This window comes from Leptodactylus fuscus, chromosome 4, assembly GCF_031893055.1.
Source record: "Leptodactylus fuscus isolate aLepFus1 chromosome 4, aLepFus1.hap2, whole genome shotgun sequence".
NCBI classification, from domain to species: Eukaryota; Metazoa; Chordata; class Amphibia; order Anura; family Leptodactylidae; genus Leptodactylus; species Leptodactylus fuscus.
The window spans coordinates 42,966,499-42,989,340 of record NC_134268.1 but is presented as its reverse complement, the minus strand read 5'-3'; the positions used below and the strand labels follow the sequence as shown (position 1 = coordinate 42,989,340).

Here is a 22,842-nt window from a genome sequence, read left to right as displayed (position 1 = left end):
GTAATACTCATCAACCTATCGGATTGTTCCGGGGCCTGTATAAGGCATGGGGCTAACTTCAAACTTTGCTGATTTTTGTTGTTACCAATCAGAATTTGTGGTCCAGTTAGGAGGAGTTACTTGGGAATTACACAGTTAAGGAACTGACTTGGAAGTGGTGTGAGTGTTACCTTGAGAGTCTGCTTTTCCCTTTACACTTCTACTCTACCCCTGTCCTACGTAGTCTGGTTGCCTGACACTGTCTTAGTATTAATGAGGTTTTGTTTAGAGTTTCAGGTTTATTTTACTCCTGTCCTGTTAACCCTTTCCCCACTGTTCCTCTCCTCATACTCCTGTTGTGTTTATGTTGTGTTGCGTGTTTGTTTCCTAACACATCATGTCCTAGTTTTCTGTTTGCAGCTGCACCTGTTCTTCGCTAGGGGTGACCACCTTTAGTATCCCTAGCCTCTCTTAGCTCTTTCCCAACCTATCCATTAAGTCTTCGTGTTTAGAGATCTAGAAGTTGTCGGGGCGAAGCTTAGCTTGGGAACAACTGACCAACACCCGTAGGCAGGGCTTAGTCAACTGTTGTAGCACCAGGTAGCGTTTCCTACCCCATCCCCTTAGAGGTGTAGGCTGTATTCAGTGAGCAGATCAAATAATATGCAAATGAATGTACACAATGCCTTGAGGGTTAGCTGAGTGTATACACAGAGAGATAACAGACCTGGCTTTATTACAACCTGAGATAAGTTGCTACAACAGCAGTGTAATATACTATGTGAACATAAATTCATAACAGTTGTGACGCCATGTCATTTACTAGGATAAAAAGCCTATGTTTTAATCGAGGTTACAAACTATCTATGTGCCAAATTTCATTCAAATCCGTTCAGCCATTTTTGAACTATGAACAGGCCGTGTGACCAATGAACATGATGTCACATGGCCTATGAAGCATTGCTGCAACAGCTGATCTGCCAGAGTCCTGGGTGTCAGACTGCTGATCTTCATTTGATGAACCTTTCCTAAGGATAGGTCATCAACTAGTAAAGGCCAGAAAACCCATTTAAGATGAGGCCCACACATTGCAGAAATGCTGCAAAAAAAGAAAAGTAGTGTTTTGCCGTTCCAGCAAGTAAATGAGATTTTGTTTAATCTGATCCACTCATCGTGGAAAAAAAAATGCTGCGTTTTATTCCCCTTTAGAAATATCCGGTTGGGACGATGCAAAAATAAAAAACACACTAGGAAAGCGGCGAAAAACACCAGCATCTTAACTACATTTCTTTCCACAGCGTTTTTCAGCTGCGTTTTGCTATGTGTAGCCTCAGCCTGATGTTTTGTAGCAGCAAACTAAATTGCCGACAGCGGCTTCACTGCGGGCTTAATAAAATAAGAGAAACAATCTTCCCCACTTCTCTGCTGCCCCCCAGGCTGCTCTGGTTGTTTTTTTGTTTTTTTTTTGTAATAAAACACAAAGCTTGTATAATACACTGTAATATGTCTGTACTGCAATGCATTATACGATATACACTAAAAGTGACAGCCTATTAGGTCCTGCCTCCGCCAGGATCGAATAGGTTAAACTTAGTTGAGTAAGGCTGGATTCACATCTGCATTGGAGTCTCCATAGGTGACTCCGCCACAGATTCTGCCTAAAATCTGTTGGAGGTCCTTGCAGATATTCAGCGCTATTTTTGCTGTGTGTGGTCTGTCCTTTATGTATTTCTCTTGCCTATTTGATGCCAACATATTCCGCAGAGCTTTACAGATATTGTCATCAATTACTGTTCCAAATACGGCTTACAAGGACATCTTTTGAAGAGTTTGAGTAAACTAGAGTAGAGGTCCCCAATGACCGGGCCCCGGACCAGTACCATTGAGAGTGATGTCCTGGTGTAGCCCACACCAGCAGATCACTTACCAGGTCAGAAATGCAGCCCCCGGGATCTCTTCTGCCACAAAGGATGAGCGCATCTTCTATTCTAGTCCTAGGACCTTTGCTATGGTGCCACTGAGACCAGAATAGAAAATGCACATATCCTGTGTGGGAGAACAGGATTGGAGAGCAGCATTAGTAGCCATGTAACTATAGCCACAGTATATGGGGTGGGGAGACTATTACCTGTATGAGTGGCAGTCTTAGGGCACTATTAGGCTGGGTTCACACAGGGTTTTTCGGTCCAGAACCTGAGGTGTGGGCTGCCTCAGGTTCCGGTCCAAAATACGGGTAGCTACGACTTGATGCCGATGCAGTGCATTATAGACTATAATGGACTGCGTGTGCTTGACGCGCACTGCCCGCACAAATGATTCGTGTGGGCAGTGCGTAGCAAGCACACGGAGCCCATTATAGTCTATAGGATCCATGTGCTTTGGCAGCACATCGCTTGCAATTGCGATTGTATTCCGTCTGGGGGGTCTCCATGTGGACTCCTTCCGGACAGAATACAAGCGCTAGTGTGAACCAACCCTAAATGTATACAATTGCAAATGTCAGGATATATGATGTATACTGGAATGCAAAAGGAAAATATGAAAAATCCTGACATACAGTATAACAAGTAAATTTGCAACACAAGTATGTGAGTTTTTAAAATTTTTATTTATTTATTTTTGCAAAATATAACACGAGTTACCAACTCAATTCCATATTCCTGTATACATATTAGATGTTGTTGGTCAAATATACTTTCCGTGGCTTCAGTAAGGTGTTAGCAGTAGTGCAGTAGCATTTCCACAGATATGAGGTTACATGTTATTTTTAATGCTTTTTTTCCCCTAAACTTTAAATATTTTTTTATTTGTTTGACATTTTTTTGAAGTTTTTTTTAACTTAATATAGCTGAGCTGTTTAATATGTGTTAATATCTAAATAATAGATGTTTAATATATGTGGTACAGTTGTTAATAGTCCAGCAGGCCCCTATGTCTTTGCTTAAAGAGGACCTTTCACCATTTTGCCCATAGGCAGTTCTATTTACTGCCGGAAAGCTGACAGTGCGCTGAGTTCAGCGTTCCTCCCGGCTCTCACAGTACAGCGCGATTGGCTGTGCTGTGAAGAAGGACGTCTCTGACTGAGTGGCAGAAACTCCCTTCTGACCATAGAAGAGCTACGGTACCGGGACCATAAGCTCTTCACACCGGGCCCAGATCGGGAAAGCTGACAGTGCGCTGAACTCAGTGCACTGTCAGCTTTCCGGCAGTATATAGAACTGCCTATGGGCAAGATGGTGAAAGGTCCTCTTTAAAGATGAACTTTCATGTCATTGGGCACATGCGGTTTTATATACCACTAGAAAGACGAGAGTGCGCTGAATTCAGCACATTGTCTGTTTTCCCCTTATGTGTCCTGGGGGAAGGGATATCTGTTCATTTATCGATAGCTCTTCACTGTCAGAGGGGCGTTCCTGACAGTTTACCTGGGAACGCCCCTCCTGACAATCTGTCCGCAGCGCTATACTGTGAGGGGGCGACGATGACGCTGAGTGGTGAGGAACAGGGTGTTCCTCACTGCTCAGCGTCCCCTCACAGTACAGCGCTGTGGACAGATTGTCAGGAGGGGCGTTCACAATTAAACTGTCAGGAACGCCCTTCTGACAGTGAAGAGCTATCGATAAATGCACATATATCTCTTCCTCTGTGACACATAACGGGAAAGCCGACAGTGCGCTGAATTCAATGCACTGTCGTCTTTCTAGCGGTATATAAAACTGCATGTGCCCAAGGACATGAAAGGCTCTCTTTAAGGTGGTACATACAGCTTTCTAGTATTCTTATAGTTGGGATAGATGCTATTCTCTATTTTCTCTTTTGGATAAGTGCCATTCGGGTTTCTTCAAGGACTTTTGTAGGGTTGACCACTTTCACCTGAAAACACAAAGTAAGATTAGAGATGTACACCTATGATAACCGCATAAAAATAATTCTATTCTTGAAACAGTATTCCAGACTTTTATATGCACAGATGGTCCAGGGACTACCACTGGGAAAACTAGGATCCCATGGGTGCCACATACAGGCATGTAAAGAATGGGGAGGTGGTCATACATGTGTGCTGGTCTCTCCATTCTGTCTTATGAAAGTTATGGAAATGGCTGAGCAATAAAGAGGAGCGAGGTGCACACATGTACTGATACCTCTGCATTCATTCTCCATCTGGACACAGTGGTCAATGGTAGGACCCAAAGATGGGACCTGTATCTAGGAGAAGAGAATTTGTCTCATGTGACTTCTATCTCTGTTGCTTCTCAATGAAAATCTACTATCTCCTTTACATAATCTCTACCTCAGGGATAGGAAGCTTCTTGGTGATTGGCCCTTCAGTGCCTGCAGGATCCTCCAGGGTGCCACACTTGGGGATATCTTTTACCCAAAATCCATTGTAAACTTTGCCTGTGTCCATGTAGTAAAACTTCCCTGGTCCATGCTTCATCCCGTCTTTCCAGGAACCTTCATAGCAATTCTTGTTTGCTGTTAAAAAATATACGGTATTAGGACATGTTCACACAGGTATTTATGTCCTTACAGCTCAGGTTTTATGACGAGCTCATGCTCCAATAATAAACCGTTTTGTCTCTTCCAGGCAAGAAGCACACATGCCCCCTTGTTGGTTCAGTTTTTGAGCCAAAGCCAGAAGTGGATCAAGTAGAAATGTCCAGTAGAAGTGTATACCAAAATCTGGGACAAAAACTGCATGTGTGATTAAAGGTGTATTCCCACGTCGCATACTCACCAGTCTTCACTGCTGTAAAATCTTCTTTCTTCCTGGTTTCTTGCATCATTTGGTGGGCGGGGTTTCACATGCAACCTGCCATTTAGCTCTGCCCCCAAATTAGCATGTAGCTCCGCCCACCCATATTGGACTATGAAGTACAGGCAGCAGCAACTCCATTCTGTGTTACATACAGAGACTGCTTGTCTCTGCCATAATAAACACAATTGAATTAGCTAGCCTGATAACTGGGAGAACAGAAGACGAGTTCAGAAATGAAAGCAGCTCCTCTCCCCTATCTGATAGTAGGACCTAGGTCACATGGTGTAGACACAGGAATAGCTAGAAACACAGGCTCGCTCCTGTGCATTTAGCACCTCCTCCCTTCCCCCTGAGAGCAGCAGATACATCACTTGACTTTTGAGCAGATACGTCAAGGGCTGTGTCAACAATGAACTGAATAAAGTAAGATAGTGGAGAAACAAAGCAGTTTTGCTGAAGCAATGTATTTAGGAAAAGTCTTACAGCCACATTATCAAGCAGTATAGATAGGATCCTTGTGATGGGACAACCCCTTTAAAGTCTTAGACATGAAACTTTTATGAGAGATTTGTAATGAGTTTTTTGAACCAAACATGAATGGATACATAACAGAGTGAAAATATTGTAAGTGAAGAGGGTGCATAAGAATTTGGACAATAATGTTCATACAGTATAACAATATGAATTACCTAAGAGAAGTATCCCTCGTCCACAGTATTTGTCTTTGCTCCATTCTCCTTCATAGAGGTCGCCATTGGCGTAGAGCATCTTGCCCCATCCACTTCTTTTACCGCACTCCCAGCCACCTTCATAGTATTCTTTCTCGGAGTAACAGTAAGTTCCATATCCCTGGAAAGGTAAAAACAGCAATGAAAGGAGTTTTCTAGGTCTCTGATATGTGATCTATCCTTAGGGTGTCAGTATAAGATTGGTAGAGGCTTGAGACCCGTCACCCTGATTGAACAGCTTTTTGAAGAGACTGTGTTGTTTGGGGGAGCCTCTGCACTGGTTGCCAAATACAGTGCTGTACTTTATATTGGGGAAGATTCCGGTAACTGCAGCCAGTTACATTACAGGGACAATGAAGTTACATGTTTTTTGTCGTTCATCCAATGTCCGGCATAAACTCTGACGTATTCTCCGGTGCTGACGTCTTTCACGTCATAAGTCCCATAGCCGCTCCTCTTCCCACGTATCCAGTCTCCTCGGTACATGGCATTGGCTTTTTTGTAGACATATTTGCCTTTGCCTGAAATGACAGTTACAAAAAGAAATTTACACGGAAAACCTGAAGAAATATACTGTGATATTGCACAAGAAACGTATCAATAAGTTACAGACAAAAGTCTTAACATGAAGCTCCTTGGGTCTGATGCCAATTCTGTACTAGGTCCCCCCACTATAAGGTATTATTAATAGTACTGGTCTCATTGTGTTTGGAAGAGACATCTAATGGGCCCCATGAGACTCCTGGTACAACTCCATCCTCTGCAACCCCTCAAGTTACACTTCAGGTTACCGACCACCTAGAACTCCTGCACCAAAGATCTTGAGATCTGTAACTTGTTCATCTGCAAGGAACTGAATTATTCCTATTCTGTATGAGGCTAAGGCCCCACGGGACGTCCTGCAGCAATAAAGCGCTGCGGGAAAGACTGCGGCGGGAACGCATCGCGGTTCTTTCTGCAGCGCTTTAAACAGAAAGTTTGCAGAGTTTTTCTCCGCTGAATTTCTGTTAATTATACCTATGGGGCAACCACCAGCGTTTCCATAGGTATAATTGGCATGTTGTGATTTCCTAAACCGCGCTGGTTTTGGAAATCGTGGTGTATCCGCACAGCAGTTTTTACCACAAAGTGGGCATGGGATTCACTAGAATCCCATCCACTTTGCTTGTACTGTAGAATCCCGTGATTTTTCCCGCGGTGTTTCTGTCCCATGGGGCCCCAGCCTTAAAGGGGTTATCCAACCTTTCAAAAATGTGAAAGCAGCAGGTGTGATAATATAACATAAAATCCCCACTTCTATAATTCCCTATCATTCCAGGTCTGGACATCTCCCAGATGCTGCTTACAAGGAGCCTAAAGCAACCTCTGCAGCCAATTCAGTGCCTTTAGTGGTCACATGCTGTACTACCGGCATCACTGCTTTGTAATGGGAGCCATGATGCCAGTAGTGGGGCACGTGGTCACTGAGGCCCTTGACTGGAGTGGTTGGATATTCCCTATGTTATAGATTTAGGAGGACTGTTTTTGCTGTCTAACTGGAATTTCTCCTTTCAGATAACATGTGCTTGCCGCCATTCAGGATCTCATTATACGGTAATAGGTATATGCAGACTTACCATGTTTCAGGTTGTCCATCCACTCCCCTGTGTACTCATCACCATTGACCGAGTATACAGTGCTTCTTAGACCTGATTTATGAGATTTTCGATCTCTCTCCCTCCATAAGGACTCAACGTTCAATGCTTCTATGCAACAGATCGCCATGAAAACACAACTGTTATGTCTTTGGATTCTAAGCAGGGAAGATATGCAAATGTTTCAGGCAACTACCATACCTCCCAACTTTTGAAGAACTGAAAGAGGGGCAAAATGTGCAGCAAATTTAGCCCCACCCACTTTTGTGTTGACTCCGCCCATTCTCATTAATTTTTCATGTGCCCGCACACAGTATAATCCTCCTACAGTCACCCGTAAATTATATGTTCTCCCTCTATCTCTCCCCCAGTTTCATATACACCCTTCATCTGCCCCCAGTTTCATGTCCCCCCTCCATCTCTGCCCCCAGATTCATGTCCCCCATCTCTGCCCCCAGATTCATGTCCCCTCCATCTCTGCCCCCAGATTCATGTCCCCCATCTCTGCCCCAGATTCATGTCCCCTCCATCTCTGCCCCCAGATTCATGTCCCCCCATCTCTGCCCCCAGATTCATGTCCCCCCATCTCTGCCCCCTGTCATGCCGTCCTCTCCTTCATCTGCCCCCAGTTACACGTTCCACCTCCACATTAAACTTACCTTTTCCTCGTTCCCCCACTGCACTCTGCACGCCTCTCTCTCACTGGCGCACAGTTGTAGACGCGATGTGACGTCATCACATCGCGTCTACAAGCCAGTAGCCGGCGGCAGCGGTGAAGCGAGGAGCTGACCTGTGTCAGCTCCTTGCTTCAGCCGCGTATGTGTTCAACTCAGATATGCGTCCTCTGGACGCAGATCTGAGTTGAAATCGGGACATACCTCCCTCCAACCAGGACCGCGGGACATGTCACCGGAATCATGAATGTCTCGCGGAAATCGGGACGGTTGGGAGGTATGCAACTACCAATCACAGCGCAGCTTTCATTTTCAGGAGAGGAGCAGAATAACTAAATGAAAGCTGTGCTGTCATTGGTTGCTATGGGCAACTAAGGCAGTTTTGCTTTTAAAGTTGACACTTTTATGACACTGGTGCCTCTAAATCAAAGTCAAGATGGGTATAAAGTTGGGTGCTCTCTTTGTACTTATGTCATAAGCTGCTGCTCGCTCCCTGGGACCACTGACCGATAGGATTGGTGGTAGTAGTATTAGGGAAAGAGAAACCGAGTAATGTGTGAGCGCTGCTTGTATGGATGTAGGCCAGGGGTGCTCACACTTTTTCAGCGTGTGAGCTACTTTATTAGCTGACCAAGGCAAAAGATCTACTAGGGCGGGGCCGGGGCGGGCCTATGGGCGGAGCGAGCGTGTCTGTGGGTGGGGGGCAGACATGTGGGCGGGGCCAGATGGATCGTGACAGCAGGAGACAGTGACGTTCTGTGGCCTCCCAGGGATTCCCGGTGTCTGCTTCTTCACAGCGCAGGCTGAGAGTTATCTTTGGACACTGGCAGGCTGGGGCTGCGGCAGCCGCACCTGCCAGTGTCCGGAGATGACTCTCAGCCTGCGCTGTGAAGAAGCAGACACCGGGGATCCCTGCATCCCGCGATCGACCCATACATCCTTTGCAATCAACCAGTATATCGCGATCGACGTATTGGGCACCCCTGATGTAGGCAATATGTGTTGGTGAGTAGATTAGTCCCGGTTCACATCTGCGTTCGGGTTTCTGTTTGGGGTCTGCTTGGGGGCTCCCCAAACAGAAATGTAATCCACTTAAAAAAGTGTTTACCCGGGGACCCCATAGACTATAATGGGGTCTGCCTGGTTTCCGCTCGGTTTCTGCCTGAAATGGTTAAGAATTCGAGGAGAAAAATTGTGATTGCAGGACTTTTCTCTTCACATTTCTCATACGGAGAGCCAACTCTGATGTGAACCAATCCTGAATCCAATAAATTCTTTTATTCCTCTGTACATATAAAATAAATAGGCAATGTGTTTCAATACTATACCAGTGTCTTCATCAGGCCTACTAGATAGTAATAACAAAAAACATGTACATGTATGTAAAGGACTTACAATACAATATATTATAATACTCTACAATATAGAATAAACCGAATAAAATAATCATATAATAATGTAATAATCTGAAAATCATTATCATGCTAAAAAACAAGTTCCCCATGGTGGAATAATAAAAATACAATGTGTTCCAAATTATTATGCAAATAATATTTTCTCATATTTTCAAAAATGACATATATGAATTGCAGTCGTTGTAATTTTCCAGTCATCAACTATTAGAGTCCAGTTGAAAGGTTTTTGAACAAACTGCCTATGATAACAGTATATTTTAATAAAAAAAAACAACACAAAATGCCTGTTCTAAATTATTATGCACAGCAGAGTTTTCAACCTTTTTATTTTTGTAAAGAACATAAAAAATGGTCATTTGTGAAATTCTAAGCATTAGCAGGTTATTACAAACTGAAATCAAACAGTTTTCAAGTCTAAACTTTCTTCTAGGTGATGTTACATTTGCACATCGGACCCCTTGTTTGAAAGGAGCTTCTGAACTCTCTTGTCCATTGAATTTGTCAGGTTTTGGATGGTTTCTGCTTCAATTGTTTTGCAGAGCTTTTGCTTAGATGTGAACTGCCTCCCGCCATCATAGACACTCCTTTTGATGATGCTCCAGAGGTTCTCAATGGGGTTGAGGTCAGGGAAGCATGGGGGCCACACCATAAGTTTGTCCCCTTTTATGCCCATAGCAGCCAGAGATGCAGATGTGTTATTTGCAGCATGAGACATTGGTGCGTTATCATGCATGAAAATGATCTTGCTGCGGATTGCACGGTTCTTCTTCTTGAACTATGGCAGGAAGTGCTGTTTGAGAAACTCCACATACATTATGGAGTTCATCTTTACCCCTTCAGGGATCCGAAAGGGGCCATCAATTTCTCTCCCCATGATTCCAGCCCAAAACATTACTCCACCTTCTCCTTGTTGGCGCCGTAGCCGTGTTTGCATGGGGTGTCCATCAACCAGCCATCCTTCACTCCATCCTTCTGGACCATCGAGCGTGGCACGGCACTCATCGGTGAACAAAACAGTTTTGAGGTCAGTCTTCATGTATTGTTTAGCCCACTGGAGCCATTTCTGCTCCTGTGCAGTGGATAGAGGAGGTCGTCAGGATGGCTTACGCACAGCTGCAAACCTATGAAGGACCCTGCATTTTGTTGTTCGGGGGATGTTTGTTGGAGGCACCAGCAGCTTCAAAAAGATGTCTGCTGCTATGACAAGGTATTTTTTCAGCTGCTCTTTTAACCTGACGTAATTGTCTGTTGGAAAGAGTCCTCAATTTTCCCTTATCAGCACGCACACGTGTGTGCTGTGAATCAGCTACATACTTCTTGATTGTGCGATGATCACAATGAATTGTCTTGGCAATGTTGATTGTAGTCCTTCCTTGACCTAAATACTCCACAATTTGCTGCTTCTCAGCAGCCGACACATCCTTTTTCTTTCCCATTTTGGCTGAAAATGTAGGCTGCTTAATAATGTGGGACAGCCTTCTTAAGTAGTCTTGCCTTTAATTGGACACACCTGCCAAACTAATTAGCACAGGCGTCTGCAATTGCTTTCAGTGATATAAAGAGCCCTGACACACATCACCATTAGAGATGAGCGAACACTAAAATGTTCGAGGTTCGAAATTCGATTCGAACAGCCGCTCACTGTTCGAGTGTTCGAATGGGTTTCGAACCCCATTATAGTCTATGGGGAACATAAACTCGTTAAGGGGGAAACCCAAATTCGTGTCTGGAGGGTCACCAAGTCCACTATGACACCCCAGGAAATGATACCAACACCCTGGAATGACACTGGGACAGCAGGGGAAGCATGTCTGGGGGCATAAAAGTCACTTTATTTCATGGAAATCCCTGTCAGTTTGCGATTTTCGCAAGCTAACTTTTCCCCATAGAAATGCATTGGCCAGTGCTGATTGGCCAGAGTACGGAACTCGACCAATCAGCGCTGGCTCTGCTGGAGGAGGCGGAGTCTAAGATAGCTCCACACCAGTCTCCATTCAGGTCCGACCTTAGACTCCGCCTCCTCCGGCAGAGCCAGCGCTGATTGGCCGAAGGCTGGCCAATGCATTCCTATGCGAATGCAGACTTAGCAGTGCTGAGTCAGTTTTGCTCAACTACACATCTGATGCACACTCGGCACTGCTACATCAGATGTAGCAATCTGATGTAGCAGAGCCGAGGGTGCACTAGAACCCCTGTGCAAACTCAGTTCACGCTAATAGAATGCATTGGCCAGCGCTGATTGGCCAATGCATTCTATTAGCCCGATGAAGTAGAGCTGAATGTGTGTGCTAAGCACACACATTCAGCACTGCTTCATCAAGCCAATACAATGCATTAGCCAGTGCTGATTGGCCAGAGTACGGAATTCGGCCAATCAGCGCTGGCCAATGCATTCTATTAGCCCGATGAAGTAGAGCTGAATGTGTGTGCTAAGCACACACATTCAGCACTGCTTCATCAAGCCAATACAATGCATTAGCCAGTGCTGATTGGCCAGAGTACGGAATTCGGCCAATCAGCGCTGGCTCTGCTGGAGGAGGCGGAGTCTAAGGTCGCTCCACACCAGTCTCCATTCAGGTCCGACCTTAGACTCCGCCTCCTCCGGCAGAGCCAGCGCTGATTGGCCGAAGGCTGGCCAATGCATTCCTATGCGAATGCAGACTTAGCAGTGCTGAGTCAGTTTTGCTCAACTACACATCTGATGCACACTCGGCACTGCTACATCAGATGTAGCAATCTGATGTAGCAGAGCCGAGGGTGCACTAGAACCCCTGTGCAAACTCAGTTCACGCTAATAGAATGCATTGGCCAGCGCTGATTGGCCAATGCATTCTATTAGCCCGATGAAGTAGAGCTGAATGTGTGTGCTAAGCACACACATTCAGCACTGCTTCATCAAGCCAATACAATGCATTAGCCAGTGCTGATTGGCCAGAGTACGGAATTCGGCCAATCAGCGCTGGCCAATGCATTCTATTAGCCCGATGAAGTAGAGCTGAATGTGTGTGCTAAGCACACACATTCAGCTCTACTTCATCGGGCTAATAGAATGCATTGGCCAGCGCTGATTGGCCAGAGTACGGAACTCGACCAATCAGCGCTGGCTCTGCTGGAGGAGGCGGAGTCTAAGGTCGGACCTGAATGGAGACTGGTGTGGAGCGATCTTAGACTCCGCCTCCTCCAGCAGAGCCAGCGCTGATTGGCCGAATTCCGTACTCTGGCCAATCAGCACTGGCTAATGCATTGTATTGGCGTGATGAAGCAGTGCTGAATGTGTGTGCTTAGCACACACATTCAGCTCTACTTCATCGGGCTAATAGAATGCATTGGCCAGCGCTGATTGGCCGAATTCCGTACTCTGGCCAATCAGTGCTGGCCAATGCATTCTATTAGCTTGATGAAGCAGAGTGTGCACAAGGGTTCAAGCGCACCCTCGGCTCTGATGTAGGAGAGCCGAGGGTGCACTTGAACCCTTGTGCACCCTCAGCTCTGCTACATCAGAGCCGAGGGTGCGCTTGAACCCTTGTGCACACTCTGCTTCATCAAGCTAATAGAATGCATTGGCCAGCGCTGATTGGCCAATGTATTCTATTAGCCTGATGAAGTAGAGCTGAATGTGTGTGCTAAGCACACACATTCAGCTCTACTTCATCGGGCTAATAGAATGCATTGGCCAGCGCTGATTGGCCAGAGTACGGAACTCGACCAATCAGCGCTGGCTCTGCTGGAGGAGGCGGAGTCTAAGATCGCTCCACACCAGTCTCCATTCAGGTCCGACCTTAGACTCCGCCTCCTCCAGCAGAGCCAGCGCTGATTGGCCGAATTCCGTACTCTGGCCAATCAGCACTGGCTAATGCATTGTATTGGCTTGATGAAGCAGTGCTGAATGTGTGTGCTTAGCACACACATTCAGCTCTACTTCATCGGGCTAATAGAATGCATTGGCCAATCAGCGCTGGCCAATGCATTCTATTAGCGTGAACTGAGTTTGCACAGGGGTTCTAGTGCACCCTCGGCTCTGCTACATCAGATTGCTACATCTGATGTAGCAGTGCCGAGTGTGCATCAGATGTGTAGTTGAGCAAAACTGACTCAGCACTGCTAAGTCTCTGCATTCGCATAGGAATGCATTGGCCAGCCTTCGGCCAATCAGCGCTGGCTCTGCCGGAGGAGGCGGAGTCTAAGGTCGGACCTGAATGGAGACTGGTGTGGAGCGATCTTAGACTCCGCCTCCTCCAGCAGAGCCAGCGCTGATTGGTCGAGTTCCGTACTCTGGCCAATCAGCGCTGGCCAATGCATTCTATTAGCCCGATGAAGTAGAGCTGAATGTGTGTGCTTAGCACACACATTCAGCTCTACTTCATCAGGCTAATAGAATACATTGGCCAATCAGCGCTGGCCAATGCATTCTATTAGCTTGATGAAGCAGAGTGTGCACAAGGGTTCAAGCGCACCCTCGGCTCTGATGTAGCAGAGCTGAGGGTGCACAAGGGTTCAAGTGCACCCTCGGCTCTCCTACATCAGAGCCGAGGGTGCGCTTGAACCCTTGTGCAGCCTCGGCTCTGCTACATCAGAGCCGAGGGTGCGCTTGAACCCTTGTGCACACTCTGCTTCATCAAGCTAATAGAATGCATTGGCCAGCACTGATTGGCCAGAGTACGGAATTCGGCCAATCAGCGCTGGCCAATGCATCCCTATGGGAAAAAGTTTATCTCACAAAAATCACAATTACACACCCGATAGAGCCCCAAAAAGTTATTTTTAATAACATTCCCCCCTAAATAAAGGTTATCCCTAGCTATCCCTGCCTGTACAGCTATCCCTGTCTCATAGTCACAAAGTTCACATTCTCATATGACCCGGATTTGAAATCCACTATTCGTCTAAAATGGAGGTCACCTGATTTCGGCAGCCAATGACTTTTTCCAATTTTTTTCAATGCCCCCAGTGTCGTAGTTCCTGTCCCACCTCCCCTGCGCTGTTATTGGTGCAAAAAAGGCGCCAGGGAAGGTGGGAGGGGAATCGAATTTTGGCGCACTTTACCACGTGGTGTTCGATTCGATTCGAACATGGCGAACACCCTGATATCCGATCGAACATGTGTTCGATAGAACACTGTTCGCTCATCTCTAATCACCATCAATGAGTTTAACTGACAAACAAAAAAATTCTTAACTTATCACACCTAAACACTTTTTGCATAATAATGTGGAACACAGTGTAGATGAATGAAAGCAAAAATAGAAATGTATAATAAGTAATGTTGAAAGGTAAGCCAACAGGATAATGGTCTTAAAAATAAGGATAACATTTAGGGTGGCAAAAATATATCTGATATAGAACAATATGTACACAGAAATATGTGTAATATATAGATCTGTGTACTATATAAATTCCGTAAATCCAAAGGATGAAATTGCCAAGATAGTTGTAGATGTAATATTATAGTACAAGGATGGTAAGTTAAGAACTTTCCACCAAATCAATGGATGGATCTCCTGCAACCTCCTTACTAGTAGTCACCGCACTGAGGTGACCTCACAATGCAGTGAATATTAATGAGCCGGCAGATGGGTAAAAGTGATGATTCACCAGGTAACTGGGTCTGAAAATCAGGAAACTCAGGTGAGCGACATGTCTGTGAAACAGAGACAGACTACAGACCCCATTATAGTTAATGGGTTCCCTTGGGCTCCATATGTGATCGCTGTGGCAGCGGTCTGCCTATCTTTGTTCTAGTCCTCCGATAGTTCAGAACAATGGATAGGCCAACGCTAGTGTGAACCTACTGTCCGTGTCTGAGTTAGTGAATAACATGTATATGTTCCATGCACCTCTTGCTGTCATTCTAGTTAAAGGGATTCTACCATTAAAGCAACTTTTTTTTCTAATTACCACGTCGGAATAGCCTTAAGAAAGGCTATTCGTATCCTACCTTTTAGATGTGGTCTCCGTCGCGCCGTTCCTTAGAAATACCGGTACTTACCGGTATGCTAATGAGGTCTTGGCAGCAATGAGGGCGTCCTTCTTCTTCATCTACCTCCTCCCCTTGTCTGTTGTCTTCTTTCTTCATCATGTCTGATGCCTGCGCAGTCGGTTCTGACAGCGAGACCCTGTTAGAGCCGACTGCGTATTCCGGCCGGAAACCATATTTCCAAGGCTGCAATTGCGCGCATGCGCAGTACGCTCTTCACATCTTCGCCGAACAGAGTGTACTGCGCATGCTCACTGAGGTCTGTACAGCCCTTCAACGCGCCAGTGAACTCATCCAGGCATCGGAGGGCTGTACGGACCTTACTGAGCATGCGCAGTACACTCTGTTCGGCGAAGATGTGAGGAGCGTACTGCGCATGCGCGCAATTGCAGCCTTGGAAATATGGCCACCGGCCGGCATGCACAGTCGGCTCTAACAGGGTCTCGCTGTCAGAGCCGACTGCGCAGGCATCAGACATGACGAAGAAAGAAGACAACAGACAAGGGGAGGAGGCAGATGAAGAAGAAGGACGCCCTCATTGCTGCTCATTAGCATACTGGTAAGCAGGGGCGGATCCAGGGCCGGGCGAGACGGGCAACCGCCCGGGGCCCCGCGCTTAGCGGGGCCCTGCGGCACGGCCGGGACCTATTACCATTCCCTGCGAGTGTGTGAGAATTAGCAGGCTTCTCCTCCCTGCGCTGTGCACTGCCGGCATGTAGCAGGACGTGTGCTGCCCCTCCCCCACACAGATCGGAGCGTGCAGGGGGAAGTCTGCGGCTACTGCAATGAAGCAAGAGCTTTCACCACAGGCCAGACAGGACAAAGCTGCCCAGGAGCCTCCTCCATATCCAGTGCACCAGGCCAAATGTAAGTACATTTTTTGAGTAAAAATATGTATATTTAATGTTTGTATATTTGTGTAAAGTGTCTGTGTGAGCCCTGTATGCTTGTAGATAGGTGTGTGTGTGTGTGTGTATATATATGTATGTATATTTAATGTGTGTATATTTGTGTAAAGTGTCTGATATACTGTGTGAGTCCTGTATGTTTGTAGATAGGTGTGTGTGTGTATATGTGTATGTATATTGTATATGAATGTATGTGTGTAAATATATGTTATATGTATTAGGCCTGGTTCACACTTGCGTTCAGTATTCCTTTTTGGGAAGTCCACTTGGGGTTCCCCCGAACAGAAACCTATATGCATTAAAAAGCGGTGAGCAATGAAACCACACGGACCCCATAGACTATAATGGGGTCTTTGTGTTTTCTGTGCGGTGTCCACATGAATCACGTGGAGAGAAAAGGAGTACTTGCAGCACTTTTCTCACCACACGATTCATGCGGACACTGCACAGAAAACACAAAGACCCCATTATAGTCTATGGGGTCCGTGTGGTTTCATTGCTCACCGCTTTTTAATGCGTATAGGTTTCTGTTTGGGGGAACCCCAAGCGGCCTTCCCAAAAAGGAATACCGAATGCAGATGTGAACCAGGCCTAAGTATATCCTGCAGCATATGAGTGTCTTTCTGTTTTCTTCTGTACATATCTCCCATTATGCATACTAGAATTGTATTTTATAGTGTGATGTTCAGTATACTGAGATGTTACAGGGGTTATCCAGGAATTACAGTTCTCTGCAAGGGAAAGGTCACAAATAACAAAAAAAGCAAAACCCATACTCGCCTGTCCCCGGTGTCTCCCACGTCCGTCTGGTCCAGTGTCTCCCGGAGTGTTGTTCTGGCAGATGTCATCGCCACACGAGACTGCTGAGGCCAATCAGCGGCCTAAGGAAAGGACACGTGACATCACAGGTGACATATGTGAGTGATATCGCGGTTTCTTTCCTTAGGCTGCTGAGGCAGATAATTGACTTCATCAGTTACGTGTGGCGAGGACTGAAAAAACTCTGGGGCACCACTGGAGCGGACAGGGGTCGGAGAATCAGGGACAGGTGAGTGTGGGGTTTATTTTTTTTCCTTCACCGGCCTCCTTGTAGAAACCTGTAATTCCTGGGCAAACCCTTCAAGGATTAGGCCCTACTGAGCAAAACACAGCTAACGCTGGATTCACACCAGCGTCTGGTCTCCGTTCTGAGGTTTCCGTCTTCTGCATGCAGAAGATGGAAACCTGTCGGACCAAGTCTGGCCGTGAGCGCCAGTTATGTTCTCTGCGGCAAAACCGTTTTAAACCAGACACAAAGTCTTGCATGTCCGACTCTGTGTCCGGTTCAAAAAAACAAAAACGTTTTGCCGCAGGGAGCACAAAACGCTCACAGGCGCTCACGGACGCACACTTCATTTGAACGGGTTTGAAAAATGCCTGCAGGTTTCCATCTCCATGGCATGACACTGGGGCAGAGACAGGGGGGAAATGAAACTGTGGGCAGATAAAGGGGGAGAATGGCATGAAACTGGGGACAGAGATAGAGGGGGGGGACATGAAACTAGGCGTAGATGAAGGGTGTATATGAAAATGGGGGGGAGATATAATTTACGGGTGACTGTAGGAGGATTATACTGTGTGGAATCACATGAAAATTGAATGAGAATGGGTGGAGTCAACATAAAAGTGGGCGGGGCCTAATTTGTTCCCTCTTTCTAGTCTTCAACAGTTGGAAAGTACAGGTTAGAAGTGCGAGACCCCCAGTAAGTAGGGCCCCGCCAAAGTCAATTGCCCAGGGTCCCGCAAACCCTGGATCCGCCACTGCTGGTAAGTACCGGTATTTCTAAGGAATGGCGTGGCGGAGACCACATCTAAAGGTAGGAGACGAATAGCCTTTTTTAAGGCTATTCCGACGTGGTAATTAGAAAAAAATTGCTTTAATGGTAGAATCCCTTTAAACATTGATCTCCAAACCACTGGGATACACAACATGGAACATCTCAGCCTAGACATAGAGTAATAAACCAAGGTCTCTCGCTTCATAGTACAGTAGTGAGCCCCCTATGCTGAAGAGACTTCCAGATGAAGGGAAATGTAAAAAACAGACAGACATGTATTCTCCCTATAACTTCAGACGCTTTGCCCTTATATGCTTCTTTGTTCCCATACTCCAGTGTTTTGTCCCTGCCTGATGCACAGTAAGACACAGAATACATACATTACAGCTAACGTTTTATTGGATTGAGCTGAATTGTATACCAGGGAGTGACATTTTACAAACAGTATTGTGTCCTCACTTGTTCTGCTTTAAAGTTCAGCGAAACACAAGACACATATTCCTTAGAAAATGGCTTTACTGTATTGAATTGTACAACAGGGGGTCACATTTTACAAGTAGCGTTGGATTCTCATCTCTCATTTTTTATAGTTCAAAGAAAAATATAAAAAGATACAAAAAATAGAAGATTATAATGATACCAGTTATGTGAAATAATTCAGGGACAGCAGTAAAGCCAGCCATAGATAAGACAAGATAGCTGTCTACTGAATGTAACTGTCCCATAAACATGCACAATTTTTGTAACAGGATTTTCAATAGTGATCCCTTTGCATGGTATGGTTATACATCTTAAAGGGGCAATATCACTGTGAAAAGTCATTTTTAACTAATCACATCCTTGCATAGCCTTTAGAAAGGCTATTCCACACCTACCTTTAGTATGTAGATTGCCTCAGTGGTTTCTGAATAAGTCCGTTTTTATACATATGCTAATGAGCCTCTAGCCAGCACAGGAAGTTCTCAGCAGCAATCGTCCCTGCTATTATCTCCTATGTGTGTGCAAACAGGAAGCTGAGTCATCATCATCAGCCTGTGCTGTATACACCATAGGAAACAATAGCAAAGGAGTGCACGATGCATCGTGCACCAGTCTAATTAGCATATGAATAAAAACGGACTTATTCAGAAACCACTGAGGCAATTTACATACTAAAGGTAGGTGTGGAATAGTCTTTCTAAAGCCTATGCAAGGGTGTGATTAGTTAAAAATTACTTTTCCCAATGATAAGGCTGGGGCCCCACGTTGTGAATACACAGCGTTTTGGCTACAACAGAAACACCATTGCAAAAAATGGTGCTTTTTACAGTACCTGCAGAGTGGATGGGATTTTGACTAATCCCTTCTACACATTGAAGAAAAATATCTGCATTGTAAATGCTGCGATTTCAAAAACCGTTGCGTTTTTGTAAGTCTCAGCATGTCAATTATACCTACGGAAACCCTGGCGGTTTACGTATAAGTATAAGAGAGATAGAAAGTCTACATGGGGAAACTCCGCAGAATTTCTGTGAAATGCGCTGCAAAACAAACTGTGATGCGTTTCAGCCACAGTCTTTTCTGCAGCATTTTTTGGCTGTGTCTCGCTATGTGGGGCCTTAGCCTTAAGAGGGTGTGTTGCCAAGATTCAGCATCAGCCCAGCTCTGCAGATAGATAGTTTAGGGTCACCAGAATCAAATGGCGTTTTCCCCTCATCAACCTCGTTTTAAGGGAAACCATAAGAAGTACTCCAATTGTCTCCATTGGGTATTTCCATATGGAAATCTCTTTAAGGCCGGGGCACCATGTGGTATAAATGCTGTGATATGGCTGTGGCAGAAATGCCGCGGCAAAAACTGGAGAATTTTATATTCCCTGTAAAGTGGATGGGGTTGTAGTGAATCCCATCTACACATTGTGGAAAAATACATGCAGCGAGCACGCTGTGATTTTCAAAAACATTGCAGGATTGGAAATTGCAACATGTCAATTGTATCTCCGGAAATGTCGACAGTTTACCTATAGGTATAATGGAATCTGAAAGTCTGCAGGGGAAACTCCACATTGCGGTAAAAACTGCTTTTTTGTGTGCTTTCTTTGAGTTAAAGCCAGGAGGAATGCTTCTTTTCCATATCCAATACCTTTTCAAGCTACTCTCAACATTCGCTCAAAACCTGCAACAAAAAAGCATCTTTTCCGCAACGTGGGGCCATAGCCTTAGGGTGTGTTCACATATATCCTGAGACATCCCTAACAGAAATACCAAATGCCAGAATCTAAATGCGTAGCACTTTGTGTCCCCTCCAAGGCTCCATAAGCTGAAATGGGGCACATTGCCAATACTATGGGCTTTGTGTCAAATCTGTCAGCAAAAAACTCTGCTATCAAGGACTGTGCCAGACATGTGGGGATGTATCATTATACAAACAAAGCAATAAAGTATCGGGAAATGGCCCGGAACTGAACTCCTTCTCCTGCGTCTTCACACAGTTATTGCTTTTGCCTGTAGCCACTACTCATAAGAACTTGCCGCCTACAGATTTATGCAGGTCCTATTGTGTTCAATACTAGCTGTAAAAATCCTCATGAGTTCCCCGGAGAAGTGGCTGTATGAAGCTAGAATGTTATAACTTAAAGGTGTTTAGTAGAGATGAGCGAGTACTGTTTGGATCAGCCGATCCGAACAGCACACTCCATAGAAATGAATGGATGCACCTGGTACTTCCGCTTTGACGGCGGCCGGCCGCTTAACCCCCCGCATGCCAGCTACGTCCATTCATTTCTATGCGAGCGTGCTGCTTGGATCGGCTGATCCGAACAGTACTCGCTCATCTCTAGTGTTTAGTATTCTCATCAGTCCATCGATATCTGATCGGTGGGGGTCCGACATGTGGCCCCCCCCCCCCCTACTGATCAACTGTTCTCAACTGTTGCTGGCACCGGAACTATACGGTAGCTGGAGGCAGACAACTTAATTTGCTGTCCAGTGGCAATATCAGAGTACTGCTGCTCAGCTCCCATTCACTTCAATAGTTCTTGCATTCAGTGGCAGTATAGAACAGCTGATCAGTTGGGGTTTTGGGTATCGGACCCCACCTATCAGATGGTCTATACTGAGCAAAGGCAAACAATATAAATGGATGACTGCATAAAGGGAAACAGGAATTGGAATTGATGATGCTGGACTGTCAACTTTATATCTTTCTGTGACAAAAGGGGAACTCTAATACTTTTACGTTGAAATTATACAGTGCATTAAAGGGGTTGTCCAGGGAGTCTTTTTGCACTTACCTCCTCCAGTTTTCTAAGTGCTATACCTAAGGGTTCCTAAGGTCAGATGATGAGAACCAGCACACGACTCTCAGGTCACCCAGCTTACTCCCTCCTTTCCTGCGGAATGACTCAGGGTCAGGTGCAGGCCCCAATCACATGACCTGGGCTCTGAACCAGCCTGAAACCCTTAGGTATGGCACTTAAATGGTCACTCACTTCTCACACAACTTATTCTCAATTCATAGCATACTTCATCCTGAACATAATTGCAAGTCTCTTTCAGATGCTTTTCGACCTGAAAACTGTTTTGAAAGTCCTACCACTAGGGGGCTCTTATCTTTTAAATCTGCAGTTCTCTACCTGTCACTAAGTAAATTATGTCTTTAGATATAGAACCCACTGAGACAGAATTCTAAGAAAAAGGTGGACGCTTTCAGCATGTCCTTCACAAGGATGATCTCTGCAAAGGTACTGATCTCCTGTCAGCCCCGCACTCTGGCTGGCCTCTCTGCACTGGACATAGTGAGGAATTTTTATCAGATCTCTGTTGGTTATAATAGAGGAGCAGAAAAAAGACATACAAATTAGTTAGCTCTTCTGACTCAGCATGGGGAAGAGAGGAGTGAGGTGATTGTGAAAAGATTATGCTTCTGTAGGAACATTATTTAGTATATATATTGCATCTATAAAATCTGTCCATATAGTGCCAATAGTAGCATGAAAATATATGAGAGTCCATTCACACGGAGGAAAATGGTGAGGAATTTGGTGTGGAATTTAAGCCCTGAAAAAAAAGCCTCCCATAAAGTAACACTTCTGAAGGGTCGGATGTCAAGAAAGCGACGTCCCCAGGAATACTCAGTATAATTTGTAATTGCCATTGAAAACTAAGGAACCTTTTAAAACTCCCCATAAGACCGTGATGGCAAACCTATGGCACGGGTGCCAGAGATGGCACTCAGAGCCCTCTCTTTGGGCACCCATCTGTGGAACACATTATACTGTGTGGGAGCCAATGTGCAGCAGATTATACTGAGTGGGGACCACTGTGCAGCAGATTATACTGTGTGGGGACCACTGTGCAGCAGATTATACTGTGTCGGGACCACTGTGCAGCAGATTATACTGTGTGGGGACCACTGTGCAGCAGATTATACTGTGTGGGGACCACTGTGCAGCAGATTATACTGTGTGGGGGCCACTGTGCAACAGATTATACTGTGTGGAGGCCACTGTGCAGCAGATTATACTGTGTGGGGGCCACTGTGCAGCAGATTGTACTGTGTGGAGGCCACTGTGGAGCTGATTGTACTGTGTGGAGGCCACTGTTTGGACTGTGTGGGGGTCACAGCGGAGCAGAAAGCTCTATAAAGCCCCATTCACATGACCGTATTTTGCAAGTCCGTAATTGTCTGCAATTGTGGATCCGCACATTATTAAGGTTAAATTCCCATGTTGGCACTTTGTGATAATGAATTGATAATGATAGTGAGTTTTGGGTTGCTATTTGGGTGCTCGGTCTCTAAAAGGTTCACCATCACTGCCCTAGGAAGTAAGGGTAAAAAGACTCCCTGGAAAGTCTCTTCAACTTAAATAAAAAAAGAGTCCCCTTGTCAGAGCTCTCCTTGTGGAGTGTGGCCCTATAACATTCGATACAACACACCAGACAGTAATAAAGCCTCTCATTTACCATTCAACCTT

General features: G+C 45.5%; 1 protein-coding gene across 1 annotated transcript in view; it reads right to left on the bottom strand.

Moving 5' to 3' along the window:
- Nucleotides 1-3,783: 3,783 nt before the first annotated feature.
- LOC142201132 (MORN repeat-containing protein 3-like) overlaps nt 3,784-22,842 on the bottom strand; it is a 74,724-nt gene continuing 55,665 nt past the window's right edge. The window contains exons 3-7 of the mRNA XM_075271957.1: nt 7,083-7,258; nt 5,830-5,987; nt 5,428-5,587; nt 4,271-4,455; nt 3,784-3,852 (exon numbers count right to left, since the gene is read on the bottom strand). Coding sequence (XP_075128058.1) covers nt 3,784-3,852; nt 4,271-4,455; nt 5,428-5,587; nt 5,830-5,987; nt 7,083-7,258 — 748 coding nt within the window. The remainder of the gene's footprint in view (nt 3,853-4,270; nt 4,456-5,427; nt 5,588-5,829; nt 5,988-7,082; nt 7,259-22,842) is intronic.